This window comes from Drosophila nasuta, chromosome 2L, assembly GCF_023558535.2.
Source record: "Drosophila nasuta strain 15112-1781.00 chromosome 2L, ASM2355853v1, whole genome shotgun sequence".
Taxonomy (NCBI): Eukaryota; Metazoa; Arthropoda; class Insecta; order Diptera; family Drosophilidae; genus Drosophila; species Drosophila nasuta.
Window position 1 is genome coordinate 20122941 of NC_083455.1, and position 12084 is coordinate 20135024.

General features: G+C 39.5%; 1 protein-coding gene across 2 annotated transcripts; it reads left to right on the forward strand.

Moving 5' to 3' along the window:
• The first annotated feature begins 586 nt into the window (after positions 1–586).
• On the forward strand, positions 587–11941 carry LOC132794903 (serine/threonine-protein kinase grp). 2 transcript variants are annotated; one of them, XM_060805197.1, is made up of 7 exons: positions 587–826; positions 7507–7753; positions 8056–8279; positions 9125–9302; positions 9421–9563; positions 10217–10426; positions 11014–11941. In XM_060805197.1, the coding sequence occupies exons 2-7, from the start codon at positions 7629–7631 to the stop codon at positions 11685–11687; spliced, it is 1554 nt and encodes a 517-aa protein (XP_060661180.1). In that variant the 5' UTR covers positions 587–826; positions 7507–7628; the 3' UTR covers positions 11688–11941. The 2 variants fall into 2 exon arrangements, with proteins under 2 accessions (XP_060661180.1, XP_060661188.1); XM_060805205.1 differs by lacking the exon at positions 587–826 and adding an exon at positions 3765–4240.
• Positions 11942–12084: the final 143 nt, after the last annotated feature.

The following is a 12084-nucleotide window of genomic DNA, read 5'->3' on the forward strand; positions in this document are numbered from 1 at the left end:
TACGATGGATATTTATTAATGAAAACTATGACCGGCTGTTAAGCTGCATCGCGCATGTGTGTAGTAGTAAAGGAGACGAGGACAATGAACCTTGTCTCCACATGATACAAATAATGAGATTAGAAAACATGTATTTTAAACACAATATTGAAGCAATTAATTAATATACATTTATTTATAAAAAAAAAGCAATGGTTCCGTAAATATATTTGATTCAAATTAAAACCGCCAAATTATTGCAATTATCGTTTTACAAATCGACATTTGGTATTTTTGCTTTCGATAATTTTAAAAATTGCACTGAACAGTGAGACCGTAAATATACTGTCGATTTTCGGTATAAACACCCCAATAATAATTTTTTAAAATAGTGGGGAACAATAAAGTAAGTTTGTATTTTCGTACATCATTTCCGTATTAAAATAACTATTAAAAATAAGCAAACAAATCCATAATAAATAATTAATAATTATAAATTAAAAACATTTTCTTCAAAAGTTATCGATGGTTTCCATAAAGAATCGATGTTTAAAAGTATGTCCAAAACATCGATGCAGCGATAGTGCAATCGATGTTTATCCACCTCTAACGCAGCTCTGTTTGCCAAATCTACAAGGCGGCCTCTTCGGCTCTTAATTTTTAATTAAACGGAATTTTAATTGTGATAAATAAAATGTGTATGGCTAAAAGCACTTGAGAAGCGAGCACATAAAGTAAATCGTTTAATATTTTGTGCTTTCGAGTTTCTTAGTTTGGTGATTGAAAGAGGAAACCTTCGGGAAGGCGTGCAAAAAAAACGCCGCTGTGTGCAAGTGGTGGGAAAGCGGTAAGTCCATTCCATAAAATGTATGCATAATTATTTGCATTTATTAGTAAGTCAGTGATACGTGTGCGTGATACGAAGCGCTTGCTGCCATCATCATCTTTTTGCATTTTCCTTTATATATTTGCTTTGTTTGACTTTTTGGCGCAATTCTTTCGGTGTTTTATTGCGTACAGCATTAAAATTGTTGGTGTGAGAGCGGGATAGATATAGACATGCTTGTGTACTGCAGAGCTGCTCAATACACTTGCAATTTTTTTTATTTTTTTGGCTTTAACACGTTTACTTCTGCAATGTAGTCATATTAAATTAATTGAAAATTTCTGGACTACAATTTTTTTAATTAAATCAAGCAAGTGAATTATGAAATTTGAGGAACAATCGATAAAACGGCTTAGAACTTGTGGCATCTCTATGCATCAGTGTTGGTAAAATCACGACATTTTCGATATATCGACCATTTTACCAAATATAAGTTAAAAATTCAAATGATGAAGCAGCATAATTAATATTCAATCTGATGCTGGTTTCAACGTACAAGATGATCAGATAAATTAATTGTATTACCGTTTCTTTTATAAATTTTATTGAAACAACTTTTTGCGGCTTCTTTTTATATATTTAATAATAAGTTTGAATTTGAATACAAAAATTTTTCCATATTCAAATTCTACGCGACTACATTATTGACATTATCGACTATCGAACAAAAAACAGCGATAGTGGAAGATATTTTTCCATCTCTATTGTGAATACGAAATAGAACGCGGTGAATTTGACTTTTGTTTGGGAATTTACATCACGCATATTTGCGTATAGCATTTGTCAAATTGAACCTGTGAAGTTCATTTATAAGTAGAGTGTTGATTCTACGCTGCAATTCATATGTTTTAGTGAACGCATCTCAAGACCCTGACAAGTTTTGCTGCTATTGTTTTTTGTCAGCAAGGCGCATGAATGAATGCATTCATGTGTATGTGTGTGCTCTCGAATTTCCAGAACTCCACGCATACACTCACATACTAAGAAATGCAACTGCATGCAGAAAAATTAAGGTTATGTTGTTGGATGCATAAACGGAAAATGATAATCGTCACCAAATTAACTAAGTATAAGTGTCCAAAGGAACGAGAGAAACGCAACCAGGAATTCGAAAAGCACGAAGACCAGAAATATAAACGATAGTCTGAAGTTGATGGAACGCATACAGGAGATTGCCGGCTCTAAACAGTTGGGCGCGCATACGACCACGACAGATTGGGTGGACAGAAACAGGAAGGAATTCCTATGATGTGAGACTTGCCGAATGCCAAGGCCCACATCATTATGGACAGTGGACACAAAAGTTTTCCTTTGATCCCAATTACTTTGGACAAATTTTTAAATGATGTGGACAATACATCCTGCATTTTTACAGATCTGGTTCAATCGGATCGGAGAGCAGAGCTCTCGGTCAAATCGAATGTAAATGACAAAAATTGCAGCCAGTATGATGGCAGCTATGGTGAAATATCAATTGTTGGAGTGATCCGATTCACTCGAAAGAAGTGAAATTGCTTTGAGAACAATACAATATGTCATAGAAGAGTACGTTCTTAAAGACATAAACACACATTTGTAATTCTTTTTACATTAAACATTCTTGTTTCATGTAATAAAATGATAAATTACAAAATGAAGTTTTTACATTTTCGGCAGCTTAGAAATTATCCTTGAAACGTGCTGTAGATATTTTAAAAATATTTAAAAGAGTAAAGTTCAGTGAACTTTAAAAACGATTTGTTTTTTTTATATTTATCACATCGCCTTGTCTTTTTTCATTACTTCTTTTTATTGCCAAGAGTCACTGTGGGATGCTGCAGTGTGTCTCTTATTCATGATTTTTGTTATAGCAGCTATATATTCATATATACTTGTATACACATGGAATAAATACACAGAGGGTACAAAATCGGCAGACCACAAAACAAAAAAGAGAAAAAAGCTCAGCCAACTGAGTTGTAAACAAAAAAGATTTATAATAATATTTAAATATTTTTAAAAACCAAAGTTTTAAATTGAAGATAACTTATCCTTGTTACATTTTAAAAAACACTCTTTTTTTTAAATTTAATTTACTTTTATTCAGCGAAACAAAGAGTAGAAAAAGCATGCCTTAAAAAGTTGGCATTAATTATGCCGATAAAACTTGGAAAGGTTTTTGTCAAGGTGTGATTAACAGAGATGGGAACGGGAACGTGGACTGACTATTCATCTGTCCAATAATACAACAATGCTAAATACAAGTATACGTTGTATGTATGATGAAATGCGAGTTGCGATGAGGAATAACATGAAGCAACAGCCCTTTGCTTAACGCTCTGCCTCCTGCTCCTCGTTGTGTCGCTTGGCTGCTGTGTATGTGTGTGTGTGTGTGGTGTTGTCTCGGTCTTGGTCTCAGTTTCTGTCTCGGCTGCCGACGTCGCCACAGCTGCCGCATTGAACTTAAGAGCGAGCGGCAAGTTAAACTTGAAAGCTGTTTGCTGCTTTGGAGCGCGAGAGACGTCGACGGTCCAAACGGAGAGACGACTTTGCTGCAGCAGCAGCAACCACCGAAAACGTGTTGAGCCTCAGTGTGTTGCATCCACCTTTTTGGCGCGCGCAAGCGCGTCTTTCCTTCTCCACACACACACATACAGAAATCTTTAAACAGATATATAAATATATACGGATATTTATATGTATATATATTGTATATGTAAACTATATGTGTTGCTCGCTCTATCGCTCTCTTTGTTGGCAACGCGACGTTGTTCTCTGCAATTTGCGAGTTGCCTCGTTGCCTCGTAGCCTGGCCTGGCCTATGGGCATGTATGTGTATGCGAATATATATTATACAATGGTCATGTATCGGTCGCAGTTTCGCTGCTCACAGTTTCGTTTTAACGCTGGCCCAGGACGAACCAACGTGTGTCGCCAGGATTGCGTCTAAAATTCTCGGTTTCCTCCATCTATTCTAAAAAAAGAATAAAAACTATACTAGTTGAATCACCTCTAGACAACGTCGGGAGCAGAACAAAAAAAAAAGAAGGAATTTTAATGGAAAATACAACATTGTTAGCAACAAGGTGGCAAACAAGGAACGGCTGCCCCATCATCAAACTATGGACCGTGCCGGGTTTTCCATTGTGTCGTGAGTACTTCGACGCATTGCCGAGTTGACGACGACGACAACGAGACAATTTTTTGGGCTCATTACGACGCGACGGTTTTTCGGTTCGCAATGACGCGCGCTCCCAAGTCCCCCAAACTCCGTTTCGGTTTCGGTGTCGAAAATAAAGAAAAAAGTGATGACCCCCCAACTTTATCACCAGATATCGTTCTTCAGTCTCCGCTTTACGTTATGGCTGAACCATCAAATACAAAGCACACATATAGGTAAACCTGCAATGCTAATGAAATTAACTTTTACTTAGTCGTCGCGTTTTCTCTGCTCTGTTCACGTGGCTCCTGCCGACCAAAGCCCGCCATTCCCTAAAAAAAAAAACTAAAACACGATATGTATAAATTGAAGAAAAGTGCCGAGAAGACTTGCTGCTTGCTGCTTGCCGCTCAGGTCTGGTCTTGTTTTGCCAACTCTCCTCTGCTCTCTGTCTGCGGCAGCCTGTTATGTCCCCTCTCTGGACTCCGTCTCTGTCGCTCGCCCGAGAGTCCGCATCTGGTGACTGTCCTTGCATCCACCCAGAGAGAGTTGTGTGTATTTCATCTTAGCCATACAATCAATTTCTATACCCTGTGCAAATAGGTTGGAACGAGTCACTCCAACTGAAAGAAAAAACTAAACTTATATTTTTGTGGATTAGGTTCAAAAGTATTTAATAGTATTTCAGTTTAGTTTCTTTCATTTGGTTATTATATGTCTGTATAGGGTATTGACAAGTTGATCTCACTCACCTGGAATATTCAAGTTTATTCCTGGGTTTTTTTTATTTTGAACGGCGAAGCTCATATCCAAACTCGTATTTGCTGAGCCTTATCGTCAGTTGTTTAACCAGAGACAGAGAAAGAGAGAGGGACAACAGTCTTCCTTCAGTTGAGTTGAGTTGAGTTTACAATCTGCAGTCCCCGATCCCCGAGGTACTTACAGTTGCTGTTGCTGTTGCTAGGGGCAAGGTTTTGAGCAAAGCGGCACAGCAAATAACATGTCTTTACTTATAGTAATTATACCCTGCATATACCGCAAATGCTAAAGCGCCTGAAAATCTTTTGGTATAAATCATATTTATGATCAGCTGATTCGCTGCAGAGAAAGGCATCAAGTAACTCATAGTCGAGTTCCTAGTACGCCGGACTTTCATCATAATCACAGTTATTACAGCACTCGAAGTTCAATGAAGTTTTGCCAAAATTATGAATGCTAGTCGCTTCTAGGCCAAAAATCGCATTATTTCAACAATTTCAAATTTGAATTAAACGTGGTTGGATGAGAAAAGCAGTTTACATGCACATATCACTTTTCGATTTTGATAGTTTTTTTTTTATTGGTCAACAACTCGTTTGCCACAAAACTGCAAGCAACCAGTTCGTCCGTCTACGATTTTGTCTATGTCCAAGTGCAATCCCGTGTCTGTTGCCATGCGCTTGACTTCATTTTTTATACCATGACAAAATGCACAAAACAAAAAGAAGTCGTATTGCTTGGGAGTAGAAAAAATTATAAATTTAATTTCAATTCCGATTCAAGTTCAGGGTAATTAAATTATTTGATGTCAAAAGTTCAATAGTAAATATTTTCCGGGCTTGAGCAAGCTCTCCAAGCTCATTAAATCTAAAGACTCTTCAAACAATTGCGGATTGTGTTGCCAACAAAGTCTCATTAGCTTTCAAGTCTCCCCACCATTCTAAGCGTGTTTACCAACACCAGAAACTGTCCGTTGTTGTCTGTATTTTCCGTTTGTTTGTTAAGGATGCCGAAAGAGTAAAAGAGAGCGGGGTCTCCGACATTGTAACCGTTGCTTTTTACGACCTTTACCCTAAGGCGGCGCATTGTGGAAATACCAGAAATGACAGAAGGACATAAGGACGACACATTTTGCAACCCTAAATGGCGCAGGAGTGCATTGATCTCAGGGATTGTGAAGCCAAATATGATGAAAGGATATTTGTGATTATAATTAAATGGGTTTTATCAAGGGGACATTGACCTAAGAGACCTCATATTGAATATACTCCAAGCGTTAATGTAACTTATTTATTATGTATACGTAATTATTATATAGAGTATTCGCAATTCGAATTGTTACGGCAAGAAAATGTACCTTTTTTTGCGTTTTTTCCATCTCCATCTTTCTACCTAGCCTAAAAATAGCCAAGGAAGCTGCCATGAAAAGCGTTAAAAAGGGAGCGCAACATAAAAGAAAAAGAAAAATTAAGCGAGTGTGCCACAGTCTCTAAATATGTGTGCGAGTGCGTGTATATATGTGTAAAAGAGAGGTAAAAATTCCATTTTGTTGAATGTAAATGGAGTACACACACACACATGCATATGCAAGGAGTATAAAAGAAATCGTAATAGTGGCCTGTTGAACAAGCCGACAGAGCAACAACAACAGCAAAGAGAAGAGCAGCAGCAGCGTCGACGCCTGCCATTGAGCTTTTTAGCACCGGCAAATAAGAAGTTGCTGTCGCTGTCAATGCGAACGTCGCGTTGTGAGAGAGCGCAGAAGCAACAGCAGTTATTGTCTTTGTCCCTGCTGTCCTCGCTAGGCAAAGCAAAGCTCTAGCCGCGACGTCATATTCGTCTGTGGCTATAGCAGCGCAGCAGCTGCAGAGAGCTTTCCTACGCAATATTGTGAAAATGACGATGGGGACGCATGGACGGCAGGAATACATTTTTATGACGACGACAACGTCTTTGATGGATGCTGTTCTGTCTCTTTCGCTGTCGCAGTCATAGTTGTTGTCGTTGCTGTTGCGTTACGCTAAAATACAAAAAAAAAAATAGAAAACTGAGGTTAGATTAACTGAACTATCTGTCGCACAAATATTTATACCTTATTTATTTGTTAATATTGTGCGTATTTATTGATGGCATTCCTTAAAAACGAGAAAAGGTCTCTGCTTTGCAATGTGTATGTATAGCGTGTGTAAATATGTATGTGTATTTATGCAGATTGAAATGTGTCATTGTGTGCGTGAGAGAGTAAACTTCAAGAGCTTCAATTCAAGCGAAATTTCAGAATGAAGAGAGCGCATGTGCTCTCTCAGAGCTCACAAAGCCATCTCGGAAAGTTTCTAAGTTGAGATGCGATGGCGTTAGGCGAGTGGAATCGAAAGGGGAAGGGGGGCGACGGCACGCTTGTGTGATGTCAATGTGGTTGCACGGAGCGAACGAACCATGACCATGCCAAAGGATGAAATATTAAAAGGCCATCAAAAGTTGCTTTTTGTTCTTTAGTGTGTGTACACCAGTAACAGCAACATCCCCAAAGTGTGTACATGTGCTCGTGTGAGTGTGTGTGTGTGTGCATTTCAACTACGACGTAGTAGTACTTTAGTAGTGGGTGTGTATGTCTGCGTGTGCGTGGGTGCTGGGAAATTTGAGGTTAGAAAACGAACACAAGAATCCCTTCCGTCACATCCCCACATCATAAATGTAAAATAGTTTCTGACTCTTGGCTAATTGTTTCTTACGGTCTTTGCAGCAATGCTATTGGCCGCAACAAAAGCAACAGCATCTCAGATGACGACAAGTCCATGAGGACAACACATGGCGAGAGCAGTTAGCGCAGGATATTAAACATAAATCGTGCCAGCAAAAGATACGATGGCGGCCAGCGCAGCAACCGCTCTCACGGCGACAACAGCAACGACGGCGTCGGGAGCAGCGAGCCGTGAATTTGTCGAAGGCTGGACTCTGGCTCAGACTCTAGGCGAAGGAGCCTATGGCGAGTAAGTAGCAAGCCAAATCAACATTGCGGCATTTGCTGCTGTGTGCATGCTTGGAGAAGTCAATAAACCGGAAACGCTCTGAGGCGCAAGAAAAACGCACATTTCCGGCGTATTTTTTGCGGCATATGCCACTCGGCTTCGGTTCCACCTCGTTCCCCTGTCTTATTGCTTTAATTTTGTGCGCATGTGTCAACCACACTGCGTCGGAATTGGGAATAGGAGCATTGAACAAAAGAAGACAAAAAAAAACTCGATACACAGTCAACATCTAATGCCCTTTCTTCCAACCTCATTTGTCGCAGGGTCAAATTGCTGATCAATCGGCAGACGGGCGAGGCGGTGGCCATGAAAATGGTGGATCTAAAGAAGCATCCCGATGCTGTGATCTCGGTGCGCAAAGAAGTCTGCATACAGAAGATGTTGCAGGACACGCACATCCTGCGCTTCTTTGGTAAACGTTCGCAAGGCAACGTGGAGTACATCTTCCTGGAATACGCAGCGGGCGGTGAACTCTTCGATCGTATTGGTAAGTGAAGAGCTCAGCTTATCAACTATTATCCTGGTATACAGGTCGTATACTCAATCAGCCTCCCAATTTTCCTTAACTGCCAAATAGAGCATTCGTTGTGTTGACGCAACTCGACCAAATGTGTGCACAGCAAACGTAAACTGACATTGACGCAAAGGACATCGCTGTTGTGTGGGGGGTCGGCTGTAGGGAGGCGTCAGGGGCAAATCAAACAGCTTGAACATCTGACGACAAGCCGAAATGACAAGTTACAGATCTTGATTACAACGACGACGACGACAGCACGGCATGGAACTCTCGACTGGACGACGACGTGCAAATGGCAATTTGGCAAATGTGTCTGATAACCACACAAGAACTGGCAGCAATGGCAAATAAGGGGGCAGAGGTGGGAAGCAAACAGTGCAACGTTTTTGTCAGTTGCCTAATGAAACTAGTCTGTACTGCACAGGACTGCACTGATTGCCTCCTGAGGGCTTTTAAATTAGGCGCGCCAGATGTTTAAGTCAAGGCTTAGCAGATGATTTTGCTACTCCAAATGACGATGAGAAGTTAAAGAGGTTGAGACTCTGACACTAATAAGAATAAAAAAGAGCTATTGCTATTTATGTATAGTATTCGAATATAAATTTTATTAAAGAAATTAAAAACCATAACATTTATAGGAAATCATAGAATTGGGATATAAATAAAAAATAATAATAAGTCATATGTACTCTAAATAAAATAGTGTACAAATTGCGGTTTCTTTTTCAAGATTGCTGATTCCAAAATATGAATTTTATATTATTACTATAAAATTGTTTATTATTATACTTCTTTATCTCTCTCTTTATTTGCAGAACCTGACGTTGGCATGCCACAGCATGAGGCACAACGCTACTTCACACAACTACTGTCGGGACTGCAGTATTTGCATCAACGCGGCATCGCGCACCGTGATTTAAAGCCGGAAAATCTGCTACTCGACGAGCACGACAATGTGAAAATCTCAGACTTCGGCATGGCCACAATGTTTAGGTATTAGGTACAAGCAAAGATACTACTACTAAAATCTAATTAATGTTGTGACATATCTTATTCGTTTATATTATTCTCCGCTTCAATTTCTAATTTTCATCATTTTATTTTTATTTAGATGCAAGGGCAAGGAGCGTCTGCTGGACAAGCGATGCGGCACATTACCCTATGTGGCACCCGAGGTCCTTCTAAAGCCTTACCACGCACAGCCAGCGGACATTTGGTCCTGTGGCGTCATACTGGTCACAATGCTAGCGGGAGGTATGTTTGATTAGTGTGTGCCCACTACTTTCATTCAACATTATTATCGCCATGTTTATATTCAATTTATATTTAACATTTTATTTTAATGCACTTTTCACTATTCAACGCGATTCGATTTTGCAAAATCTATTAAGGCATAGCGCATTAAATAATATCGCATAAGATCGTTTCCTACACACATTTCGCATCCATATGAAGGCACCGTTTAAAAGGTTCATCGTACTTGAATGTAATTGTGTTTAATATGTGTTTTTGTTCTTGAATTGTTTTTATTATTCTCGTTATTGATGTTGTCTTTAACCATTTAATACTGCAACTACTGTTTAAACTATCATTTTTGCTGTTTCTTTGGTATTCTAGCTGTAGATTGTTTCTATAATTTGTATCATCTAAAGCTTTTATACCAAAGCTCCAGCTTAAATTGCTTGCCAGCGCACCCGCCCAACCAACCAATCAACCAGCCAACAATCAATCAATCAATCATTCATAATAATAATAAGCAACAACTGACAATAACAGTCAGCAAATCTCAGAGCACGACAACTTTGTAAATAGCTTGTTTATTCCACGGCTCAAATTGGCCTAAAAATCACAATCTACATTAAGCTAGAAGAAATTTTGTATTAATTAGCATGTTTATCTACTCATAGAGCTACCTTGGGATCAGCCATCAGCGACCTGCACAGAGTTCATCAACTGGAAGGAAAACGATCATTGGCAAACCCAGACACCTTGGAGCAAACTGGATACGTTGGCCATCTCATTGCTACGCAAGGTGCTGGCAAGTAGTCCGGGTTCTCGTCTGACGCTCGAGAAGATACTCGATCACAAGTGGAGCAACATGCAGTTTGCCGAACATGGTAAGAAGCGAAAGTGCCAAGAGTTAAGTTTGAAATCCAAGTGCAGAGTTTCGATGGAAAGCGCATGCTGCTGCCCAGGTACTTAGTGACTCTCAATCACATTTGTGCCTTGCATATTTTGAGGGTCGCTCTGTGCCTGTACCGCGTATGTGACAATACAACGATTACCTAAATGTGAAAGAGTTATAGAGAATGTGATCATCAAGTGTTGACAGCATTTGTTGCACTGCCATTGCTTTGGCGCTTTAGCTGTATGATAGATTTGAATACTTCATAAAGCTAGATTACCAAAGCATTGGCGGATGCGACCAGACCAACGAATTACAAAGTGAACTAATTATTAATGCCTTACACTTATTATTTATTAAACTTTTTGTTTGCATATTATTTGCTCTTTGGTGATTTTAGCTGTATGGTGCGAGCGTATTCCATAGAGCTTTATTACCAAATACCAAATGGTTTTTGCACTGCTTTCGTTTCCTATTTATTTGCTTTGCTTACGTTCATTTTTGTATTGCACAACCGTCTTGCTGACTGGCTGACTTTTATTACGGTCATTTTACAAACCATTTTTCTCAATTTTACAGATCGCTCGTATGATCTGGTCGATTCGGCAGCTGCCCTGGAGATTTGTTCGCCCAAGGCCAAGCGACAACGTCTGCAGTCGAGCGCACATCTCAGCACCAATCTGGATGACTCAATTTCCCGCAACTATTGCTCACAACCGATGCCCACGCTTCGCAACGATGATGAGTTCAACGACAAGGATTGTGGCAATAACCAGGCGGATGGCGATCGACAGGCCTTGGTGCAGGAGGCACGTCTGACCTATTGCTTCTCGCAGCCCGCCATGCTGGATGATTTGCTGCTGGCCACGCAAATGAATCAGACACAGAGCGCATCACAGAACTATTTCCAGCGCTTGGTGCGTCGCATGACTCGTTTCTTTGTGACCACACGCTGGGATGACACCATCAAGCGATTGGTTAGCACCATTGAACGACTCGGTGGCTACACATGCAAGGTGAGCGACGAGGGCGTCGTCACTGTGTCCACCATCGATAGGCGCAAGCTGCGTCTCGTGTTCAAGGCGCACATTATCGAAATGGATGGCAAAATACTTGTGGACTTCCGACTGTCAAAGGGATGCGGCTTGGAGTTCAAGCGTCGCTTCATTAAGATCAAACATGCTCTCGAGGATATCGTATTAAAGGGGCCAACAACTTGGCCCATTGCTATCGCCACCAACTCGGTGCCTTAGTCTATAATTTTAATTCTCTTTAAGTTTTCACATTTTTTTTTAATAATTGTGCTACCATTTTCGTTAAAACTTCATAAGCAAAGAATTTATTACAAACACTCATGCTATTTTAAAAACTTTGAACAAACTTCACATAGATATAGAATGACAAACTTTTAATTTTGTTAATTGTTAGTGTGTAAGTAGTTTAGTTTAGTTAGATAAACGTTATGCCACAATAAATCGACATCGATTTTGATGATATTTATAAACAAGACTGTTTCAATCATGACCAAATTGATGAGGAAACTTTTTTAAATTTAACGGATAAATTAAAAAAATTTCACAAAAGCAACAATTACAGTTAATCCACATTCATTTGTATACTAATAAATATAAATCTATTAATTGGCATTTA

Coding starts and splice junctions, on each gene's coding strand:
- LOC132794903 (XM_060805197.1), top strand. CDS start 7,629: ATGGCGGCCAGCGCAGCAACCGCTCTCACGGCGACAACAGCAACGACG. Junction 8,280..9,124: donor TGAACTCTTCGATCGTATTG/GTAAGTGAAGAG, acceptor CTTTATTTGCAG/AACCTGACGTTGGCATGCCA. Junction 9,564..10,216: donor GGTCACAATGCTAGCGGGAG/GTATGTTTGATT, acceptor ATCTACTCATAG/AGCTACCTTGGGATCAGCCA.